The sequence below is a fragment of the Acomys minous genome (assembly GCF_964271855.1).
Source record: "Acomys minous genome assembly, chromosome: 2".
In the NCBI taxonomy this organism is placed as follows: Eukaryota; Metazoa; Chordata; class Mammalia; order Rodentia; family Muridae; genus Acomys; species Acomys minous.
In genome coordinates, this window is record NC_140484.1 from 77,994,977 (window position 1) to 78,020,014 (window position 25,038).

The 25,038-nt window shown below is 44.6% G+C and overlaps 1 protein-coding gene across 5 annotated transcripts in view; it reads right to left on the reverse strand.

Moving 5' to 3' along the window:
* METTL9 (methyltransferase 9, His-X-His N1(pi)-histidine) overlaps positions 1 to 11,454 on the reverse strand; it is a 43,232-nt gene extending 31,778 nt beyond the window's left edge. The window contains exon 1 of one of the 5 annotated variants that reach the window (XM_084772123.1): positions 10,903 to 11,314. In XM_084772123.1, the coding sequence (XP_084628249.1) occupies positions 10,903 to 11,067 (165 nt within the window). In that variant the 5' untranslated portion in view covers positions 11,068 to 11,314. Of the gene's footprint in view, positions 1 to 10,902 lie in introns of all 5 variants that reach the window. The other 4 variants (XM_084772122.1, XM_084772124.1, XM_084772126.1 and 1 more) reach the window with 4 other exon arrangements.
* Positions 11,455 to 25,038: the final 13,584 nt, after the last annotated feature.

Consider the following 25,038-nt stretch of genomic DNA (forward strand, 5'->3'; position numbering starts at 1 on the left):
CCACCCACATTCACAAACATGCACACATATTCGTAGTCATCTGCACTGTTTTCAGAGCAAACACACTTACTTGTAGGTGGGCAGTTTGATCCTATAGAAAGTAAGTACTCTGAAAACACATACGACCTCGCAAACCTCTTAGCATGTAAAATTTAATAATATATAACATCAATAACCATCACAGAGCTCACCATGGTTTCTAAGGCCTTACAAGGTTACTGTCCTCTCTTGTCCACAGGCTCACCTCGCAGCATGTACTACCATGACACTGGGCCCTCACTGTCAGTGTTCTGAGCTCTCTAAGGGCTCGTTTCCCACAGCTATTTCACATGCCATTTGTTCTCCCCGCTATGCTCCCCCTCCTTGTTAGTACAGCCTAGCCTCAGCATTCCCTCAATGTCCATGAACTTCCAGAGTAGCTGGAACAGCGTTTTCTGTACTAACCCTCTCTGATACATCCCATGTCTCCTTGGCAACATGTATTAGCTGAATAGCGATTCTAACAACTGCATGCTTGGTATCTATCCTCACAGACTAAAAGAACCATAAAGACTGGGACAATAGCTGCCTTCAGCTTGGTAGACAGAGACAAATGATGTATCTGTCAAAGCGTTCACCCACAGCAAGTTTAAATGGGTAGACTCTTCCATCTTTAACAAGGATAACCACAGAGACATCCTGTCACTGGGTTGTTTCTCAAACTCCAGGGTTTCTAGAAGGCCTTGCTTAACCACAACTTTGCCAACAGTGGTTAAAGCTATCTACCTAGCGATCACAAAACTGCATTACCATGCACAAGCAAACATGGAAGAGAGACAGTGAGCACCCACTAGACTCCTATCAAATCTTTTTTTAATATATTTTATTAATTTATTATTACATCTCAATGGTTATCCCATCCCTTGTATCCTCCCATTCCTCCCTCCCTCCCATTTTCCCCTTATTCCCCCCTCCCTTATGACCAGAGTTCCTGTGAAAGTCAGACCCCTCTCTCCACTCAATTATGGAGAATGTCCTGTCCTGTGGGTAGATCTGAGTAGGGGGTTGAAGTTTACTGCACATATTGTCCTTGGCTGGTGCTATAGTTTGAGCAGGACCCCTGGGTCCAAATCTGACCATCATAATGTTCTACTTGTAGGTTTCTGGGACCCTCTGGATTCTTCTACTTTGCCAATCTCCCATGCTTCTCTCATCTAGAGTCCCAATAGGATGTCCTCCCCTCTGTCCCAGTTTCCTGGTAAGTGAAGACTTTCATGGGACATGCCCCTTGGGATGGTGTGCAAATATAAGTGAGTATATACCATTTGAGTCTTTCTGCTTCTGCATTAACTCACTCATTATGATCATTTCTAGTTCAATCCATTTGTCCACAAATTTTGGGAATTTCTTGTTTTTAATAGCTGAGTAGTATTCCATCGTTTAATGTGCCACAGTTTCTTTATCCATTCTTCTACTGAGGGACACTTGGGCTGTTTCCATGATCTGGCTATTATGAATAAGGCTGCTATGAACATGGTTGAGCATATGTTCTTGTTGTGTGCTGGAGCATCTTCTGAGTATATCCCAAGGAAGCTCTATTCCCAGTTTTCTGAGATAGCACCAGATAGACTATCAAATCTTTATGTTGCAATTACACCACTTAACTTCTTGGTTGGCTGGTTGGTTTTTAGACAAAGTCTTAAACCTGTTTGTTTGTTTGTTTGTTTGTTTGTAGACAGGGTGGACTGGAGCTCACTATGTAGCTCAGACTAGAGGCCAACACCCTACCTTGGCCTCCCAAGTACTAGAATTACAGTCATGAGCTACTCCACGTGCGTTAAACCACCTATATTGTGAACACACAGGAAACTGAGAGTCCCAGAGCACCTGCAGCTGTTCTAGATTCCGTTCATGGGACTATATACCAAGAGCATCTTTTTTTTTGTTTTAAGGTTTTTCTTAGTCAGGCATGGTGTTGTACGCCTTTAATCCCAGCACTCGGAAGGCTGAGGCAGGCGGATCACTGTGAGTTCGAAGCCAGCCAAGGCTACACAGAGACACCCTGTCTTGGGGGGGGGGGGGAAGGTTCTTCTTGCTTCACTGTATCCAGTATGGCTTGAAAACAAAGTAGCTCCAATGAAGCTGGTCTGGACAAGTTTGAAAACAAAAACCAAAAACCAGTCTGGACAGTGTATTCCTATGGGCCAGGGTTTCTCAATCTTGGCACTGACATTTGCGCCTGATAATCCTTTGTTATAGATTACTTTCACACATCAGATGCTAGTAGCACCACCCCAAGGGCACAGAATGTCCCCAACGAACGAGCAGCGGCCACTGCCTGAAAACCTATATGAGAACTGGATTTAGCCAGTAGTGTTTCCAGTCTTGGCCTAGCTGTGGTCTAAGACTGCTACTGATTAAATTAAAGGAGGGACTCATTAGGTTGAGGGAATTTGAATTCCAGAGGGGAAAATAAAATCTGAAACCAAAAGAAACAAGTAGTAATGAGACTATGATCTGGGTTCCAACTCGCAGAGCCCTCAATAAACAAACCTTGCTCAGAAGCCACCAGAGACAGTGCACAAGCTCCGCGCAGTTAGTGGTAGCCCTGTAGTCACTGCTCTCCAGACAACCAGGCTTACATGGCTAAGCGCTACAGAGCTCACAGCACTGAGTGACTGCCTATAGGTTCATGGGCATTTTCCAACATGATAACGTCTTTGAATGAATGTTCCTCAAAGGTTACAGAGACAAAGGTGCACTGGCAAGAACAAAATACTACACATTAAATGTCATGGTGGAAGGGCTGTGTGCCAGCACGACATAGGGTGCAACTCCTCAGCTGCAGTGTCTAAAGGGGCATTTCGTTATCATTCTCCTTTAAAGGTCTGCGAGCTTATTAATCAAGTAAACTTTGAAACCCAACAACCTACCAATGCTAAGCACAGTAGGCTGCAAAAACACCTTTTAAAACTATAGTGGCTAGCAATATTATGGTTACTTGCATTGGGTAGGTGACAGTACCATGGTGGTGTTTCTGACAGTATTACTAAATCAAGGAAATGGGATATGAAGGCATACTGTCTTTCCAAACTTCTTCATGGGCTGGAAAGATGGCTCCGTGGGTAACAGCATTTGCTCTGAAAACATAAGAATCTCAACTGAAATCCCAAGCACACACATGAAAAGCCAGGCATGCCTGTGTGAGATGTGATCCTAGGGTCAGAAGGTGGGAACAAGTGGATTCCAGGCAGCCTAGCCAAAACCATGAGGCTGTGGATCAGTGAAAGAGCCTGTCTGTCTCAAGAGGATAAGACAGAGTAACAGAGGAATGAATGTACCCAATGTCCTGCTCTAGCCCGTGCACCTGCCCACTGAATGCACACACCATACACATACACAAATTAAACTTCATTAGACACATAAACATTTCCTAATACTTTTATAATCTTGGTTCATCGGTCACTTTTAGAGTTAAAGAAATGCAATTTTCTATGAAATCACAGCTGATTGTCAAAGGCTAAGGGACACAGTTAAGTTTCTCTAAAATTATTTTTTAGAACTTTCTACCAGCCAAACATACACTATACAAAGAACAATCTTTTCTTTCAAAATACAAATATAACAGAAGAACTTGAAAATTATAAAACATAGTTTATTAGCCAGACGGTGGCACATGCCTTTAATCCCAGCACTCAGGGAGGCAGAGTCAGGCAGATCTCTGTGAGTTCAAAGCCAGCCTGGTCTACAAAGCAAGTCCAAGACAGCCAGGGCTACATAGAGAAATCTTGTCTTTACAAAAAAAAAAAAAAAAAAAAAAAGGAAGGAAGGAAGGGAAAGAAAGAATAAAGAAAAAAGAAAAACAAAACAACAACAACAAAAAACCCTCAGTTTATTGACTTCACATAGTGTGACATAAAAAAAAATAAATATTCCTGGTACAGACTCCTAAAACTTCTGGGAAGCTTCATGGTGATAATACTGTTTTCTGGGGACCAGAGAGATGGCTCAGCAGCTAAACCTACAAGGTGGCTCATCACCTTCTGTAACTCCAGTTCCAGGGTATCCAATGCCTTCTTCTGGCCTCCTTGGGAATTAGGCATGCACATGGTGCCTAGACATACATGCAGTCAAAATACTTACACACAGGCCGGGCGTGGTGGCGCATGCCTTTAATCCAGCACTCGGGAGGCAGAGGCAGGCAAATCGCTGTGAGTTTGAGACCAGCCTGGTCTACAAAGTGAGTCCAGGACAGCCATGGCTACACAGAGAAACCCTGTCTCGAAAAAAAAATACTCATACATATAAAATAAAAATAAGTAAATCTTTTTTTTAGTTAAGAAAAATGTCTTTTGTTCATGAATAAGATGATCCCCGGAACAGGAAGGAGGAAAAGTTATGACTAGGAAGCTGGAACATTCCGCCCTATCCTACAACCCCAAGAACAGAAAAATGCTTAAGACTGAAGTTGGCCATCCATGATCAGTGATTCAATCCATTATGCCTAAAGCTGGGAATCATTACAGCAAATTATGAAACTTGGGGGGTGAGGTTGCAGGAACCTCTGAACATATAGCCAAGCTGATGAAAGACAACGGCAGCCTGGGGCCTGGAACTTGCGCCTCTAAAGTGAGTGGCAGTCTGGTGGGACTAAGCCCTGTGATCTGACTTCTGCCCCTGTCTTGAGGCTTTAAGTTTTACCAAAGCATGGTCGAACGGGACAAAGGCTGAGCATCAATTGGCAGTCCTACCACTGTGTAACCACAAGCCACAAATCTCCAGCCAGTTTATACACACTGCCCTAATTTTAGCACCTCCACAGAGGCCCATGGGAGTGGATGCAGTTTATTAAGGCAAGCCCATTTTCACACAACCTTCAGAGAACACATGGTTCTAGAAGGAATTATATGAAGTAATGGAGAATGTTTGGGCCTTTTACTAAAACAAAGCTAGATTCAAATCCCAACTCTACCCAATAACTGACTCTCTTCTCTGCTCTCAATCTTCCATTTAAGTGGCACCGGGTGTGAAGAAGAGCTGTTGTAAGGGTTATAAAGCGTAACTTACTCAAAGGTACCAGGTACACAATAAAAGTCTAATAACTGCTCATTCGTCTGAAAGAAACTGCTGGCTGGTCTGGGGGGCAAAAACAGTTCAAGGAAAGGCTACACTACCAGTCTGGGCACCCAAGTCATTCTCCTCCTGGGGGCCCCTGACCCCAATAAAGGAGAGGTAGCTTATAAATTTAATGAATCAACACAGTCTTTCCAATTAAAGAGGTAGCAGAAAAAGCCCATGAACTATATTCCTTAAAGTTAAGGACTCAGCCAGACGTGGTGGTGCACGCCTGTAATCCCAGCACTCGGGAGGCAGAGGCAGGCGGATCACTGTGAATTCGAGGCCAGCCTGGTCTACAAAGTGACTCCAGGACAGCCAAGGCTAACACAGAGAGACCTTGTCTCAAAAAACCAAAAATAAATAAATAAATAAAAGTTAAGAACTCAAAAGTTTCATCCCCATATTCCACAGCGCAATGTAATCAGTCTTCAAATGTCATGACTGCCACGTTCTTGTACCTAAAGACAGCTCAGGAGTAAATCCACAAACCACTCACCATCTTTCTAGAAATTTGTAACAAGTAAGTATCTCTTTACTTGAGATGTGTAATCGGGCCCTGGGAATTAGGATTCCTCCAAGATAGATCAACAATGAGTGAAGGAAGAAAGCTAGCCCCCAAAGCCCTGGCCCATGGACCAGGAGAGGGACTTAGCACCCAATTCTGGTAATTTAGGCCCATAATTAAATAGATACATGCATGTTTCCTGGCTTTTGGTGCAAATTTTCTATAAATTAAAGTACTTGGCAAGGACAAGACTGACTGAGAATTTTTCTCTCTCCAGTACTGGCCAAAACTTGTAAGTAAATCTATGTCTTTCCATCAATTTCTTTTTTTTTTTAATTTAAGTAATTTATTCAGATTATATCTCAATTGTTATCTCCTACTTCCCAACTCCCTCCCTGTTTCATCCTATTCCCCTGCCCTAGATCTGTGACAGAAAGGGACCTTGTCTCCGACCCCCCCTCCCACCCCATAAGATTACAGCCTATCAGGTCTCTTCCTGGTAGCCTGCTTACTCTTCCTCTGAGTGTCACCAGGTCTCCCCACCAAGGGGAAGTGGTCAAATATGGGGCACCAGAGTTCATGTCTGAGTCAGTCCCTGCTCTCCACACAGCTGTGGAGAGTGTGCTGTCCACTGACTAGATCTGGACAGGGGTTCTAGGTTTACTGCACCCACAGTCCTTGGTTGGTACAGCAGTTTGAGCTGACCCACCTGGATCCAGTCTGCCAGCCTTAATGGTCTTCTTGTAGGCTTTCTATCAATTTCTATATGCTCATTTTCTGTAGAGCATTCAGCAGCATAAACTGTAGATTCCAGTAACAATTTCAATGCACACAAGGAAAAGTGCCCTCATATTCACAGGAGAACCATTTATGTAGATTAGATCAAGTTGTTATAGCAGTCCTCATTCCAAATATCCCTCATGGTTAGTATGTTATAACCCTAACATTTCAACAAAACTTCTGATGAGCCAAACAACAGTCCTCTAGGGCTCGTCCAAAGAGTGACCTGATAACTCCACGGGACAGAGGCAAGCACTTGTGTAAGGGCTTCAGCACTGGGTGCAAATAGGAAAGGAACCTTCGCCCGAGTCTTTAGTATTCGGCTGCAAAGGCTTCCAGACTGGAAGGCAGAGAGAGACACCCATCCATTACAGTCTGTCTGCCTAGCTCGCCAGCACTCTGAAGCATGCTTAACTCACACCTCACTTCTGCCAACCTCACAAGGTAAATGAGGAATAAAGGGACAGGAAACTCAACCTGTCCTTTAGCACATTTGACTCTGACTGTGACATTCAAGTATCCTTTCACTTGGAAATATATATTCCAATTCTACCTTCAATTTATTGTAGCGGCTGGCACAGCAGTTCTGATCTTATATATGAAGGTAAAAATATTAAGCACTAGTTATACATGTAACTTGTAATTTTAAGTGACCCCAAATAATTCCAGGTATTAAATGTTATATATGAAAAAAACTGAAGTTTTTCACCTGAAAAAACTGCCATGGTTTAGTGCCAACTTTTTTTATAAAAACCTTTCGATCCATCAATTGCGAGGCTATGAGTGACTGTTATTACTGAGAATCTAGTTCCTGGGGCCCTGAGCAGCCATTCAACTTTCAATAGCTCCCTAATAGCTCTTTAACTTTAAGCACTAGGTAGAATGCACCAAAAAGAGACAGCCAGAGGGGTTTTGCTTTCTTCTTCTGTCTGAGTGCGCTGACAGTGAGTGACATCTAACTCTATTTCTCCCAGTGAGTCTGTCCACCTTCCCAGCCAATGCCTGAGAATATACTGTTGATGAACTAAGCTGGGATGTTTCTGTTGAGAGGGGAAAAAACCAGACTTTTTAAGGTATTTACTTATAAAAGACCAGAAAAAATACTGCTGGACAGTGATTATTCAACTCTGTGTCTTTTACTCTGGATACACTCACAGTCTATAGCCAAACCAACATGGTGGCTGTTTTAACAAAACGTGATTTGAAGCCTCTGACATTTGAATTTCATATGTGAAATTCTCAAGCTACAAAATATTAGTTTCCACCCCCATTGCTAATGATTTAAAACCATAAGACTATTCTTATTTCACAGGCTACCCAGGTCAATGAGAACAGCTGAATCTGCTGGTCACGTCCGTCTCCAAAAGAAACCCTTCCTTCTCGTCAATGTACAGCATAACCCAGCTCTGGAGTACACTGGACGGAGGCACTTTGTGTTCTAGCTAAACCAGTGGGGCCTTGCATCTCCAGCTCAAACTACTAAACAGCAATTTTTAATGAGAAAAAATTTACCCCAGATCTTTCTCTTAACCAAAGAAGCCTGCACCATAAATCCTGCATAAAACACTACCAAGAAAACCTGTGCTAAGTATGATTTAGCCCATAACTCTTCACTCATGCAACTCCAGAAGAACCAGATGTGGCTGGCCACGGAACCCACACAGCCACATGAACACCAGAAGAACCAGATGTGGCTGGCCACGGAACCCACACAACCACATAAACACCAGAAAACCTCTATAAAACTATTAATTTGAAGGGGGGAAGCCATTAAAGTTACTTCACAAGCAACAAAGTTATGCAGCAAACCAGGATTCTGGAATATAAAAGAAATAAACCATACACCCTGCCGGGGTACAAAGAGGACAGTCTCCCACTCTGTGTTCACTCATGGTGGTTTCTAGGCACATACACTTTCTTCCTGGTCATTTTCACCTTTTTATTCTCATAGCACAGATGTATTCACCTCAAAAATAATGTCTGGAGGGGTACAGTAATGCACACTTACAATAATCCCAGTACTCAGGAGGCTAGGGTAGGAGTATTGTGAATTTAAGGTCATCCTGAGCTACATAAACCTTGTCTCAAAAAAACAAAAAACAAAAAAACAAACTAAGGTCAGCCAGGTGGTGGTAGTGATGGCGCAGGCCTTTAATCCCAGCACATACTCTGAATTCAAGGCTAGCCTTGTCTACAGTTCCAGGACAACCAGGGTTAAACCCAATCTCAAAAAGCAAAAAAAGAAAGAAAAAGAAGAAAAAGGAAGAGGGGCAAACCAGGCATGGTAGTGGAACACCTGTAATCCTAGCATTCTGGGAGCTGAGGCAGAAAGATTGCTTTGAGTTCAAAGCCAGCCTGGACTACAAAGAAAGACTAGGCCAGCCAGAGCTACAATGCCCTGTATCAAAATTAAATACATACACACACACACACACACACACACACACACACACACACACACGCTATGGATGTGGCTCAGTGGTATACATTACTTGCCTAGTATGTACAAGTCCTGGGTTTGATCCTCAACACCATAGAAATAAATGAATGTATACAATTAGAAAATGCTCTCTACTAGGAAATGCTAAGATAGTGTCCACTGCTCTCATTCTCCCTGGGCTCTACAGAAGGCAGTTTTTCAGGGGGTTTTTTGTTGTTTTTTTTATATTTATTTTATTTTATGTGCATTGGTGTTTTGCCTGCATGTCTGTCTGTGTGAGATCCCCTGGAACTGGCATTACAGGCAGCTGTGCGCAGGTACGTGGGTGCTGGGAATTGAACTCCGGTCCTCTGGAAGATCAGCCAAGTGCTCTTAACTGCTGAGCCATCTTTCCAGCCCCCAGTTTTTCAGGTTTTTACAATTTTAACTCTATTTTAAAACATTCTGTGTGATTGCGCGTGTGTGCTCAAGAAGGCCAGAGATCTCCAATCCTGCTGGAGCTGGAGTTACAGGGCTGTGAGCCGTCTGATGTGGGCGCTGGAAACTGAACAGCACATTCTCTTAACCACTGAGCCATCCCATAAGCACCACTTTTATGAGCATTTAAATCAAGCCACTGCAGCAATCACAAGTGTTATTATAAATACCAACAACTGGAAGACCCAGCCATAATTCCTCATCAGAGGGAATAATTTTTTTTTCCTATCCACTCCTTGTTAAAGGCGGCACTTTCAAGTCCCTGCTCCACATGGGCATGAGGCACTCTGATACCTGTATAATCAACAGTACAGCACTTCAGAGTTGTCTCTATGACACTGAGCCAGCAAAAAAAAAAAAAACAAAAAAAAAAAAAAAAAAAAAAAAACACCATGGCGATAAATATGGCTATACAATTTAAGATTGTATACTCCTAACAAGACCATGTGAGTGGCCATTAAAACATCACAATCACTTAGGTGATTTTTTTTTTATGTAAATCTAGGAATCCTTCCAAAGTAGAAAAGGGGACCTGAGTATCAACAACAGAACAGTTTCCAGGACCTGAGTTCCACCCCAACATCATAAAAAAGCAACACATGCCAGTAATTAGCAAATAAAAACTTAATGTTACTTTTATACATGAAAAGGTGAGGTCCAAAATAGCATGAGGAGTAACCCCTTACTTCTCTCTCTGTAAAAGCAAGATGTCTTAAACTCTGCTTTTTAGAAACCCAAAGTTCGTCTAAATTCAAAGGCTTCTCTTCAGTGACTGCAAGGTTAACCACCAACTACTTACGGTCAAATATGAAATGCCTCCCTCTTAATTCAACAGCTGAACCACGCATACTTCTCTAAGTGGTCAAACAGCTACTGAAAAAGACCACTCAACTAGTAGAATCCATTAACTACAACAAGAATTCACAGCTGCACAGTTCAGACTTTAAAAAACCTCTCCCTTTAAAGCTTGCATCATCTTCCTCCTCATGCCAACCTTTCTGGCCAGCTAACTAAACGCAAGTTTAAAGGACACGTCTCTTAGGCAGAAGGGGAGGAGGGTTCCTAGGCTTGGAGCCCAGACCTGTCAAACACATTTTTTTTGTTGTTGTTAAGTGCTTCGGGAAAATGTCAGCCGAACCGTTCACAAGGCCCGGTTACATTTCTTTATACCCCTTTGTATTTTCGGAGATTCGGCTAGACAAAAAGAGAGACCGGCTTTCGGTTTTGTTCCTCGGGGGTGCGGAGAGGGAGGTTGGCCCCAGGTGATGGCTGGGGGCTGTTTTCTGGCTCGGGCTCCAGTGCCAGTTGTGCGGCCCACCCCCAAAGTTGCTCCAGGGCCGGGCGCGGACGCCCGGGAACAATGCGGGGCTCCTGGGCGCCCACGCTGGGGTCTGGGGAGCCCCGGCAGCGAAGGCCGCCCCCCACCCCCCGCCCGCGCCGCGGAACAAAAGGCGCCGCGGGGCCAGCGCGCCCCGGCCGGGAAAAGTTTGTGAGAGGCCCGGGGGGCCGAGGCCCGCGCGCGCCGCCCCGCACAATGGGCCCGGCCGAGCGCGGGAAGGCCGAGCGCCACGCCCCCGTTCCGCAGGGCTCCGCGGCCCAGTACCTGGTGCGTGTCCTTCCCGCCGCCCGCGGCCGCCGCCGGCCCGCCGGGGCCGCTCGTCATGTTCACGTACAGGGAGCGGGAGAGCGGGCTCCGCAGCGTCCACATCCTCCGCGCCAGCCACACGGACGCCAGGCTCAGGCACAGCCAGCCCGCCAACAGTCTCATCGGGGGGCCGCGGCCGCCAGTTCGGATCACCGCCGGGCCCAGGAGCAGGAGGAGGAGCCGCCGCCGCCTCCAGCCGCCGCCGCCGCCGCCGCCCGAGCTCGAGCCATCGCCGCCAACTCGCCCGAGCAGCCCCCTTCGGGGCCGAGGCGGGGGGGTGGGAGGAGCGGCGGGCGTGCGGCCTTCTCACGTCCCCCCGCGGGGCCCTTCCCGTCCCGGAACGCCAACGCCTGCTCCAGCTCCGGTTTCCACCCGGAGCACGTACAGGACGCAGGAGGGGCGTTCTCCCTGCCCAATGAGTGGGGACAGGCCGGCTGGGGAGGCGGGAGAAAGGGCGTGCACGTTTCCTGCGGTGGCCGTCGGGCGTGTAATGGCGGAAGATTTGGGGGAGTCTTGCGAAAGGGGTTAACTGGAGTCTCGCCGCTCCGAGGTGGGGCCTGCAGGACTTCCGGTCTTTCCTTGCCTTAGTAGCTGCCTGTGGGCCCCTCCACTACATCCTGGCGGTGGGACTTTGACCTAATCGTTCAGGTTGACTCGAGGAAGAAGAAAAGTGATCCCTTTCTTTTCCAAGTACACACACACTCGGACCCAGATTTATCCGACAGACCAGCGCTGCCCTTACTGCGGTCTTGACTATCTAGCTAATAATCTCTGGGGCCGATAAGCCTGACTCCCTACCCCAGAAGCTACCCAGTAGCTGCAAAGCAGAGAATCTAGGGGAAAGGCTCCTGGCCTCAGCATTCCCCAGCCCGAAGAGCTGCTGTCACACAATTACAAAGCCCTCCTAAGTGAAAGTGCTGCCTTTGTTGGAAGCTGCTGCTGCTGGACCACTCGAAAGGCGATGGAAAATAGCACCCTGTTCACCAAGGAAGGCCACAAGTTAGCCCCTGGTTGTCATGTTTCCTTAAGCTGACAGAAGTTAGACCCAGCACCCTTAAAGTCGTTCAGCTCTGGGAGACTTAGCCGGATGTTTCTTTGATCATTTATAGCAGGAAGAAGCCTAATGTTTCCAAATTGTAGGGCCAGGAGGAGTTCCTGTGTCTCAACTTCCTGCTTGCTACTCGGCTACAACTAGAAAGTGACATATTTTTCCTTGGCCTGCTATGCACACCTTCCTAGGTTTGTTTGTTGGAACATTCTTTTCATTTGACAGCGTCAGAGATTCTTTACATTAATGTTGGTTTAAAGCTAATTCGTCTTTTTGTTAATTTCATACTAAAGATATTTTCATTTATGACAGTGACCCACAAATGAGAAATATTTCTTACCCACAAACATTCTAGATGCTAAAGAATCTCAGCTTGCCCTCTTTCCTTAATAAGAGTTTTTGTTCCTAACGTGCATTGAATATAACACACACACACACAAAATTCAAGGCTAGAGATGAGGATATACTTTATATTCTCTCATTCTGGTATATTCCCTGAAATCTCCCTGTTGAGTATAAAAACAAAGACTATATCTTACTAAATAGAGTTCAACTTTCTAGAAGTGCTGGTCCAACATGCTTAAAAGAAACTATAGTAGAGAGAACGTCAGCTCTTTGAGTTCCAATAAAGTTCTTCTGTAACAAACCAGAGCTTCCATCTTTTTTTAAGTAAAAGGGAGATGTGCAAACAACAGGCGTGCATAACATGCATATTTCATTTCTGAAGACAAAGGATACAGAAAACTGCCTAACCACAGCTCCAAGACCTCAAAATATATCACATAAACAAAAAGCAAAGATACATCTGATAGGATCTGAAGAATTTGGGGCCAACTGAGAGGTTAAAAAGCCTAGCAAATTTTATTCTATGCCTGAGAAGCACACCTAGAAAAAAATTTACCCTCACATTCAAACTACTCTATAATCACAAACTGCTCATGGAGGTGTTATTTGCATTTAGGAAGCACAGGAAGAAATCACATCACAGCATAAGCAAATGAAAAGAAAATTTGATAGCAAACCTTTTCACAGAAGGTGGTATCCCAGCTCTTGGTTGTTCGTTCCATCCAAGAAGCCTCACCGTGTCTCCTCTCAGCCTCCTGAATGACAAATCAGGAGGAAGGAAGGCTGCAAGAGTAAATATCCTAAGCAGAAGTTCAGATTGCCCTCTGGGACGGCCTCCTTACTAGGATGTCACTTCTGTACCTTAAGACCTCCTGGATGAATAGCAAAAGGCACTCCTAATACAAAAAGGAAAATATGAGCTAATATACTTTGCAATGTGGCTTTGAAATGCAGTTAGCGAGACTCAAGAGTCACATACCTGCCATCTTGTGCCTGCTGACCTCCGGTGTCTAGGCTGGGTTTCTGTTCTATTACCAGAAACCGTGGCTGGATTACTTTCCAAATATCCATCCAGCCAAGGAGCTGGGCATGGTGGCGCAGGCCTTTAATCCCAGCACGTGGGAGGCAGAGGCAGGCGGATTGCTGTGAGTTCGAGGCCAGCTTGGTCTACAAAGTGAGTCTAGGACAGCCAAGGCTACACAGAGAAACCCTGTCATGAAAAAAAAAAATCCAGCCAAGAGAATTGTTTCTTTTTTTTTTTTAAAAGATTTTATTTTATTTATTATGTATACAGTGCTCCATCTACATGAACACCTTGCATGCCAGAAGAGGACATTAGATCACATTATAGATGATAGTGAGCCACCATGTGGTTGCTGGGAATTGAACTCAGGACTTCTGGAAGAGCAGCCAGTGCTCTTAACCTCTGAGCCATCTCTCCAGCCCGAGAATTGTTTCTTAAGCAATAGTTCCTTCCCCCTAACCTCTCTCTTCCCCGCCACCCCTTTTCCCCCTCCCTCTAGCCCTCCTCTCCTTTTTATCTTGCTGTATAGGCTAAATTGGCCTTGAACTCACAATTATCCAGCCTCACAAATATAGGGATCACAAGCATCCGCTGCCACTCCTAGCTTCATATTTGCTTTTCGATTCCAAGGTACAATGTGAAGAAAAAGCACAGAGAGATAGAGAGACTTGGATTTGCAGAAAACATAAAACCACTGTGCACTCCTTGTGCAGCTAATGGTCTAAAAAGGTTCCTGTAATTGAATGTTTTCTCAGATATTTGTGTGTGTGCTTGTGGAAGCCAGAAGCTGACTTCAGGTGTCCCCTCCACTTTTTTTTTTTTTTTTTTTTTTTTTTTTGAGCCAGGTTCTGTCACTAAAGCCAGGACACAAGAGTTTGATCTGCCTGACCAGCAAACTCCACTGATCTGCCTTATTGCCACCCACACACACAGTAGGGTTACATACATTTACTACCATACCATTGATGCTGGGAATATGAACTCATGTCCTCATCTTGTGCAGAGGTCACTTTACGCACAGAACTACCTCTCCAGCCCACAGACAAATGTTTTTAAGCTTCTTAATAATATTGGTACACCTTCAGAGAAAGGTATGTTTGGCCCAATATATTAAATTAAATGTGTCCTGTGGTTTTAAGCACCTTATCTAAAAACTAAGATTAGTAAATTATTGATTATAGTTTGGTTTGGTTTGGTTTTTAAGACAGGGTTTCTCTGTTTCCTGGCTGTCCTGGAACTCACTCTATAGATGAGGTTTCCCTAGAACTTAGAGATCCGCCTGCCTCTGCCTCCCCAGTGCTGGGATTAAAGGTGTGCACCACCACCCAGCTGGTGCTTCCAATCTTAAATATCTCCATAGGATCCATATGAAAAAGACTTGGTCACTGTAGGCTCTGTTTCTTAACAATTAAACTTTATTATACAACCCAACTAGCTTACCCAAGAGGGAAAAAAGAGTGAACCTTCCGGTATCCGGTCCACGGGATGGCCTGTGTGCTGGTCCAGCCTGTTCGCTGATCCACATGCGCTCAAGCCAGGTCTGAACTTGCTGCAGCTCCCTCCTCTCCGCCTGAAGGGCGGTCTCCTTCTCCCATTGAGGGTAGATTAGAAAAACAATAGTCCAGGTGGAGTGCCCAGGCCGCTTGCCTCCTGAATTCCAGGCCCAGGATGGCTCCACCCAGTCTATCTCAAGGTATCCATGGGGTGCCCAAGGGTAAAGCCCGCCAAGACTGCTTTCACCTGTGACAAAACTTAGTCTTTCCCACAGGTCATCAACCTTTTATTTATTGAGAGGCAGTAAGACCTTTTGGGGCTGGGGCCAGTAGTATGTGCTGGTGTGAGTGCTGGTGTGAGTGCTGGTGTGAGTGCTGGTGTGAGTGCTGGTGTGAGTGCTGGTGTGCATGCGCATTATTTCCCTCCCTCCTTTCCTCCCCCTCTCTCCTCCCTCTCCTCCCTCTCTCCCTGGCTGTCAGTGGGTGCGCAGTTTGGCTCTCCACTCTTCCCAGCAAGGAATTCTTGCCACAAAGCAACAAAAGTAAGTGTCCGGAATTAAACATTTTTCTCTACTAACTTCCCCCACCCCTTTTTTCTTTTTGTTTTTTGTTTTGTTGTTGTTGTTTGTTTGTTTTTTGTTTTTGTTCATTTTTTGAGGCAAGGTTTCTCTATGTACCTTTGGTTGTCCTGAACTGGATTCGTAGACTAGGCTGGCCTCGAACTCACAGAAATCCACCTACCTCTGCCTCCTGAGTGCTGGGATTAAAGGCATGTACCACCACTGCCTGGCTAAACTTTGTTTTTCCTTAGTAAATGTGACAGACTTTTTTTTTTCCTGGAAACTTAAGTCATTTGCAGTGAAATCATTCTGATCTCAGAAAAAAAAAATCAAAGTCAAGGTGAAACTGAAAACAGGTTGTTTTTCTTTTAATTTTTAAATAGCAGTGTGGGCTAGAGAGAGGGCTCAGTGGTTAAGAGCATTTTCAGCTCTTCCAGAGGACCTGGGTTTGATTTCCAGCACCCACATGGTGGCTCACAAACATCTATAACTCCATTTCCAGGGAATCTAACACCCTCTTCTGACCTCAGCCAGCACCAGACAGACACAGGGTACACACACATGCAGGCAGGCAAAACACTCAAACACACAGAGTTTAATTTAAAACAAAATAGCAGCCTAAAGACCTGAAGACTTGCAGCAGCAAACACAAATCACGAATTGTGCTTCCCTGGAGACCTCCCAGGGCTGCTCACCTGGGAGCTGTACCACCTGAGCATCTGAGCCTGAGACACTACATGGTGTGGAAGCCCAGCTGTGTCTTCTTGCTTATGTAATTGGAGGAAAATCACTTGACCTCTCCATGTCTTTCTCTTCCAAAGCTGAAAGGCTTATTATAGCACTTCACCACATAGTGGGAACCCGCTCTGCTATCATCTTTTGTTTTGTTTTGTTTTTTTGGTTTTTCGAGACAGGGTCTCTCTGTGTAGCCTTGGCTGTCCTGGACTCACTTTGTAGACCAGGCTGGCCTCGAACTCACAGCGATCCGCCTGCCTCTGCCTCCCGAGTGCTGGGATTACAGGTGTGCGCCACCACGTCCGGCTCACAGATCATTTTCTTAAGACCTAGAGTGGTAGTTTCTTTTAACTAACATGTCTGGAATGTTCCCCCAGCTCTGCCTGTGCTCTGAAAGCCTGCGCTCCGGCTGCTGATGCTCTCTGTGGTTGGAGTTCAGGGACCGATGACTAGAACCTCAGAGAGGCGGAGCCTGGCTAGCGGAAGTAGAACTGAGCCAGTGTCTGACGGTTGGCGCCCAGGCCTTGTTTCTCTCTAGTTCTGTTTCCTGGGCAGCCACAGTGTGACCAGCCAGTCACCGCCTCATGCTTATGCCTTTTCCGCCATGATGGGCTGCAACCAAGACTCAGAAGAAACCTTCCGTCACTCACGCTGTCTCTGTCAAGTATTTTGCCATTACGATGAGCATAATGACGTAATATCTAAGCTTAGGAGGTTTTGTCCTAAGGGAATGAGATTGAGAACAGAGGGCAAGGAGGTACAAAACTCAAAGCCATCAAATGGTCAAACAAAAATCACAAATTCAGGCAGCAAACTCAGGTTATCTACTTTCTCAGAGATGCTTGTCTCCTGCTCTCTGATTTATATAACTTTTCCCACCTGATTCATCGCTTTGCCTCTGTGGCAGGCATGATGCTTCACCTATTTCCAGAGCATTCTGAGACTGGTTCAACAGTCTCACACCGACCTCGGTTTCTGTCACAAGGTACAAAGGAAAGAAACTTCCACATGCTCAGTAATAGTTGTTGAGCAAGGCAGGTAGCAAGCCAGGGCCCCAGACTATACAGCTAGAATAATACCCAAGCATAGCAACTCACATCCCTCAAGCTTGCTGCCTCGAGAGGAGGTAGACCCAACCGGCAACCGTGAAATGAGTGCTGAGTAATAAGGCTGAACTGTATACTGTTAGAAAGCTTTAGAGAAACACAGTCTCCCTGGGAGTGGGCGGCGGGACTCTTCAGGGCAAGCTGCTCTAAGGTTAGACGGCTTTGTGGCCCTCCTTCTGACATCTTCCTTTTTGTTGGTGTTTTTGTTTTTTTGTTTTGTTTTGTTTTGTTTTTTTGTTTTGTTTTGTTTTGGTTTGGTTTTTGTTTTGGTTTTTCGAGACAGGGTCTCTCTGTAGCCTTGGCTGTCCTGGACTCACTTTGTAGACCAGGCTGGCCTTGAACTCACAGTGATCCGCCAGCCTCTGCCTCCCGAGTGCTGGAATTAAAGGCGTGCGCCACCACGCCCGGCCGGTTGGTGTTGTTTTTTGTTTGTTTGTTTTTTGTTTTTCAAGACAGGGTTTCTCTGTGTAACAGCCTCGGCTGTCATGGAACTCACTTTGTAGACCAGGCTGGCCTCAAACTCACAGTGATCCACCTGCCTCTGCCTCCCCAGTGCTCGGAGGCCACCACATTCTTCTCCCTTTGACAGCTTCTAAGCTGCCAAGTTCCTGCTGGGCTATAGATGCACCCTGAATGACTACAGAAACAGAAATGGGGTATTTCCTAGAACCTTTTAGAATGTGAGCAATCATGGTCATAGAATTTTGAAGAAAACTATAACCATGCTTTGCATTCAGCCAGCAAGCAAATGGCAGTGATGATCATCCCCGCTGTCTCTAGACAAGGTACTTAGCAGTCTCAGGGATATGCAGCCATCGCTTTCAGTTTAGCCACTTGTGTGTGTGTGTGCTTTCAATTTAGCCACTTGTGTGTGCCATTGCTTTCAACTTAGTCCAGTGTATGTGTGTGCGTGTGTGCGTGTGTGTGTGTGTGTGTGTGTGTGTGTGTGTGTGCCACATGTATCCTTTCAAGCTTATTATCTTGAGCTACATAGTGAGACACTATCCAAAAACCAAAGGCTGTATGTGTATGTGGTGTGTGTGTGTGCGCGCGCGCGTGTGTGCGTGTGTGTGTGTGTGCGTGTGTGTGTGTGTGTGTGTGTGTGTGTGTGTGTGTGTATTAAATATGGACCTTTCAAGAGAGTTTATGAGTCAGAAGCCTGATAAAAGGAGAAAGCTCTTGTTTTCATTGTTTCTGAGGCATTTTCAAAGGTCCAGAGCTCTTTCATCTTGTTTTAAATGTGCTTTCAAAGCAACCCTTATGCATGGCCTCTTAATTGCTCTCTCTTGTACATATGTGGCTTTGGTCTTATGAGTGACTGTTCCCTCTCCACCCAATTCACAATATAACTTTATGACACCTCATTTTGATACACTTACTTTGAGACTATAAAAACCTATTTTGTAAAAAAAAAAAAAAACTATTTGTGACTCAAAAAATTCAAACTTCTGTTTTATATGAGACACAAAAACATTGCCCAGGACCATGAGAATCCTTTTAAAACCTTTTTAAAATCTAAATATTTTCTAACAGAGCAAATATTTGTGTACATAAACAAAGTTATCTAGAAGAGTTTGTATGCTGTGCCGCTGAATAGCCATGTGTCTGCTGGCATGAAGACGCCACTTCTTTGTCTTTGCACAATTACAAAGTGGTTAGAAATGAGGAAGAACATTTTGATGAAAGAGGGTACTTGGGAAATCCACCAACCCAGAAATCAGACAGAACTATCTCTCTTCTCTGGAGAAAACTGTGATTCATTTTTTTAATAGCCACATATAATCTGGGCTTGTTTTATAATTAAGCCTAGGATCTGCCTCATAATTAATGTGGGTACAACTCATTGTGGGGGTGAGGGAGAATAGAGCCTGGGGGAGGAACCTTAGCAGGAGCTCAGCTCATACTGTGCTCCCTGAGCTTGCATGAAGTGCAAGATGCAGACTTCAATACCATACAAAGTGAGCAAGGCTAGGGATATAGTGCAGTGCTTGCCCAGCATACACAAAGCCCTAGTTTAGCACACCAGCACGGCACAAACAGGACATGGTAGTGCATACCTATAATCCCAGCACTCAAAAGAGGAAGACAAAAGGATAAGAAGTCCAAAGTCGGACCGAAAAGATAGTGAAGTATTTTCCTTGCAATCATGAGATCCTAAGTCAGATCCCCAGAACACACACACACACACACACACACACACACACACACAATGACTCATGCTTGTAAACTCATCACTAGAGAGACAGAGACACTGGTTCCAGGTTAATTTGAGACCACATCTTTAAAAAAAGAAGAGGAGGAGAAGGAGGAAGAGGAGGAGGCAGACAATGCCTGTGTCTGAATAACAACACCCAATGTTGTCCCCAGACCTCCACAAACATGCACACAACCTGGAACCACACCCACAAAATTCAGGGTCATGGGCTGGAGAGATGGCTCAGTGGTTAAGAGCACTGCCTGCTCTTCCAAAGGACCCAGGTTCAATTCCCAGCGACCACATGGCAGCTCACAACTGTCTGCAACTCCAAGATCTGACACTCTCACACCAATGGACATAAATTAAAATTAAATAAAATATTTTTAAAAATTCATGGTCATCCTTGGCTACATAGCAAGTTTGAGATGGCCTACATGAGACTCTTTCTCCAAACACACACACACACACACACACAGAGAGAGAGAGAGAGAGAGAGAGAGAGAGAGAGAGAGAGAGAGAACAGAGCATCAGGAAACTCCTACAAACCAGAACATTTTGATGAAAGAGAATACTTGTGCAATCAAACCAGTGCCTGTCTGCAACCCCAGCACTTTAGAGGGCGAGGTAAAGGATTATGTGGCAAAGGCCAGATGGGCTACGTAGTGAGTTCTAGACCGAGGGAAGCTACATAACAAGACACTGTCTCTTTTGAAAAATGTAAACACAGAATGAGAAACTCCCTACTATTTTCCTCTCTGGTTAAAGTGTCACTTGTCAAAATTTGTTTCATACAGGGTCCTAAACATAGATGAAGTCAATACTGAACAGTTTCTGAGTTACTCTCTTCTTAGTTTATTAGCTTTCTAAGATCAAGATACTGGTTATTGACGTCAAGGTCCTGAACACGTTAAGTTAACCTCATGCCTGGTCTCAATGTTGAAGCCTTTGGTAAAAGTTCGAGACATTTCAGGATGTGTTCAACTCTAGCAGCCTTTCCCAAGCACAAAATCTCCTCTATGACCAATAGAATCCATATTCCACATACTACCCCCAATTCCACCACTGAGACACACGGAAGCCAGTTTTGCTTAAGAGCTTAAGCAAGGAGGAGTGTACATGTAAATATAGGTCAGGCTGGTCTCCCACCAAGAGATATCTCTTTTTATAATCAAAGTTATAAATGGCAGTGGGGCCAAAATTTGTTGCAATTCAAATGGACATCTAATTTAAACAAATTGCTTTAGGTGAGTTATATGTCCCCATTGCCTTTTTGGTGTACTGTGTAAAGTACATACATGCTTGTGTGGGTGTGAGTGTGTGCGCAGGTGCATATGAGTGTGTACACAGGTGTGTTTGCATGACTAGAGTTGGCATCAGCTGTATTCCTTGCTCATGCTCCACCTTATTTTTTGGGACTGATTTTTTTTCACTGGTTCAGCTAGGCTGGCCAGTGAGCTCTAAGGATGGCCCCGCCTATCCTCGTCTGTGCCAGTGCTGGGATTACAAATACGTGCCAGGCTTTTATATGGGTGCTGGCGGTCTCAACTCAGGTCTCATGTGAGCCTGTGAGGCAGGTTCTTTACCAACTGAACTGCCTCCTCAGCCCTTGATTTCTTCTCTCGGTTTGCTGTTTGTATATACAAAGGCTCCTGGGGTTTGTGTGTTACTTTTGTGTCCTGCTACTTTGCTGAATGGATCTATTAATCAGCTGTAATATTTTTCTAGAAAGGTCTTTAGGGTTTTTTTGAGACAAAGTTTTACTCTGTGACACCTCCAGGTTGTCCTTGAATTCATGCAATGATTCTTCTGCCTCTGCTTTCTGAGTGCTGGGATTATAGGAATGAGCCACTATGTCTAGACCCCTATTCTACTGCAGTAAAGAGTACCCACTTTGTCGGTACATACACTAAAATTGGAACAAGCAGAAAGGATTAGCAAGCTCCCTACATAGGACAACATGAAAATCTGAAGAATATTCCATATTTTTAACCTTAAAGGGCAGGTGCATAGCCATTTTCAAAAGGGAGAACAAGGAGGAGGAAGTCTTTACTATTATTTATTATTATTATTATTATATTTCAGGTCTGAGAGATGGCTCAGCAGGTAGGTCCTTGCTGCGAAGTCTGGTCTTCTGAGTTTAGCTGCAGGGCCCACATAGTAGGAGACAACTGACTTCTGCAAGTTTTCCTCTGACCCCAACATGTGCATCATAGTATATGTAAACACAGACTGAAGACACAGACACACACACAAACAAAACAAAAACTTTTAAAGAAGAGAACATAGCCAGATGGTGGTGGCACAAGCTTTTAATCTCAGCATTGGGAGGCAGAGGCAGGCAGATCTCTGTGAGTTCGAGGCCAGCCTGGTCTACAAAGCAAGTCCAGGACAGCCAAGGCTACACAGAGAAACCCTGTCTCAAACACAAAAAAATAAAAAAGTAAGAAACAAATAAAAGAAGCAACATTTGTATGCATCACCTTTACCTCCATCCACCTCTACAGTTTTTCATGCTTCCAAGCTAAGATTTTTTTTTTTTTTTTCTTTCGAGACAGAGTCTCTCTGTGTAGCCTTGGCTGTCCTGGACTCACTTTGTAGACCAGGCTGGCCTCGAACTCACAGTAATCTGCCTGTCTCTGCCCTCCTGAGTGCTGGGATTAAAGGCGTGCGCCACCACCGCCCAGCTCCAAGCTAAGATTCTTTATGTTGAATGTTCATTTGTCATCTCTCCTCCCCTCACACCCTGACAACTGCCATTCGGCTTTCTGCCTTTAGGAATTTGACTCCAAGTGTCTCACATAAGTGATATCCAAGTGTTCTTCTATGGCTGACATCTCACTCAGTATAATGTACTTATACCTCATCGTTACTGTAGCATGTGTCAGAATGTCATGCCTAAGGCTGAGTAAAATTCATATACAAATGTGTATATATACACATGTGAATAAACATTGTTTATCCATCCTTCTGTCAACTTCTATATTCCCAGCTCATCCAGTCCCATACCATCTTTATCATAAAAAACAAATGAACATTTGACCAGGACACAGGAGACCTAAAGTCTAGTTCCTTCCATTATGTTTTTTGTGTGCGTGTGGAAAATCCATAGCCCTAACAATTTTATCTGTATACATGGCAATGCGGCCCCGGGAGATGGCTGAGTTAGGACACTGTTAGCCTTTCAAGTGTAATAATCTGACTTTGATTCTTAGGACACACATAAAAAGTCAGGCACAGCAGCGCATGCCTGTGACCCAGCACCAGGCAAGCAAATGATCCCTGAGGCTTACCCACAAAGGAAGGCTAATTAAAATGACAAGCTCCATGTTCAGTGAGGGAATTCTATGTCAAAGACAGACAGACAGACAGACAGACAGACAGACAATGAAGAAAGACACTTAGTACTGACCCCTGACTTCCAGGCATACACAAACACATGCATGTGCACCCACACACACAAGTACACACATCCACACAAAATGATAGTTAAGAAAAACACTAATGCACAAAGGTATAGGATAGTCACGTGTTTGCTTTCAATAATGAATCATGAATCCTGGACCATTTCCTCAAATTCTAATAAAAATGTATCTGCTCTTACACAATCCACAAGAGAAGTGGAAAAGTGTTTTCCCACATACCTTGAAAAGAAATCTCACTGTTTCAGGGTTCCATAACACTCAAAGAACGGGAAACATATTTTAAGAACTATGTAGAAGAAATTCTTAGTTTCTTGTGACCTAAAATAAAATCCTTTGTCTCTGTCATCCATGCACATCACAGGCAGACACACATGCACACATGCACACATGCACACAGGCTCCATCTGCTGTTTCACAGTGTGTGAAGCTTGCCCGGTCCACTGTGAAGCATCAGGGAAGAACTCAAGACATGAACATGGAAAAAGACATATTTCTGCCTGGTGGAATTCTAGGTCACAGCCTACTCATCCAGAAAGAGAGTCCCTTCCCACGTCCCTGCGTGGGCACCACCTGTCACTTAAAACAATGGCAGCACGTACTTGGTGCCAGGCACTGTGCTGAGTGTCTTACATGTGCCCTTTCCTTAGTCCTCGTGACTCTGGTGAGGCTGTTTCTCTCGTTCCTACCTTTTCCCAGCAGCATGCCTCAAGCCACCGCAAGTTTTCACTGCAAAGGGGATGAGGCAAGATTTGAAACCCGGCTGTCTTACAGAATGCCTTCATCTCCTTGACTCTCTGCTGCCTCCTAGTGCTTATGGACAGGCCTCCACATGCTAGCACCACCCTGGCGCTGCTTAAAATGCACGTTTGCGGAATTCTCCCCGGTGTACCGCTTCAGAATTCTATAAACAGGGAGTTTACAGTCTGGTTCACAAAGAGAAGGTCTTCATCAGAAGCAATGACGCACTCAGCAAAACTGAGAGTCATGGGACATTTTATACAGCCTGCTGTGGTAATTCAGAAGAAAAGGTGACACTTCCCAATGGCGTCTGTGAGACAGAAACAAGGTAACAACCAAAGAAAACAATGAGAACCAGTGCTATCACCAACTTTGTCTTTAAAAGATAACTCGCCATCTTTATAATTTTTGAATTTTGACAAATATATATAACTGTGTGACCTCCACCAAAAGTAAGATACAAAGTAGGCCCAAACCTTAAAAAAGTTCCTTTGCCCCTTTGCATCAACATCCAACTCCAGGCCACAGCAGCTGCTCTGTCTTCTGTGTCTTCTGTGCTGACAGGCTTGCCTTCTCTAGGATATCATGCAAATGGAATCATACAGCACAGTCTTTTGCATCTAGCTTCTTGTACTTAGTTTAATGTGCTCGCCATTCAGTAAATAACCTTTCTATTGCTACCTAGCAATCTGTGATGTAGATGTATCACAAATGTGTATCAGTTTACCAGTCACAGGGCATCTGGGTTGTTTTAATTATTCTTTGGTATATAAATGAAACTGCCATGAAGATTTGCATATGTGTTTTGTGTGATCGTGAATTTTCATTTCTTGGGCAAGTTAAGAGTGAGAGTTCTAGGCCAACGGTGAAACATATATTGGCTTACAAGAACACTTCCCATTTCTCAAAGCTTCTAATGACCTTAATTCATACTAAGAATATATATGTTTGGGGAACCCCAACTCCTCAGCTTTTGGCTTGTTATAGGTTTTTAATTCTGTGATTCTTACTCTTTTTTTCCCCCAACATAATTTTATTTTTTTAGTTATTTGGGAATTTCACATTATGCACCCTGATCATACTTATTTGCCAGTCCTCCCAGGTCTGCCCTCCCACCTTTGTGACCTCCCTCCACCCAAAAAAAGAAAAGTAGTCCAACTTGTGTGGTCCGTATACTCACTGGAGCATGATCAAACTCCCAGTGACCAGCCCCTTAAAGAAAACTGGGTCATCCTCCACCACCACCCCAGCCGGAAGCCATCAATGTGGAAAGCTACACTTCAGCATCCTTAATACAAGTTTTAAGAGTTTTCTTTGATGGCTTCCTATCTGGGCTGTTATTTGTGGGGGAGGGGGGGGGTTGGGGCTGTCACAGAAGCCATCTATGTCCCTCTTTCTCAGCTGTGTGTCTGCAGTTATCCATGGC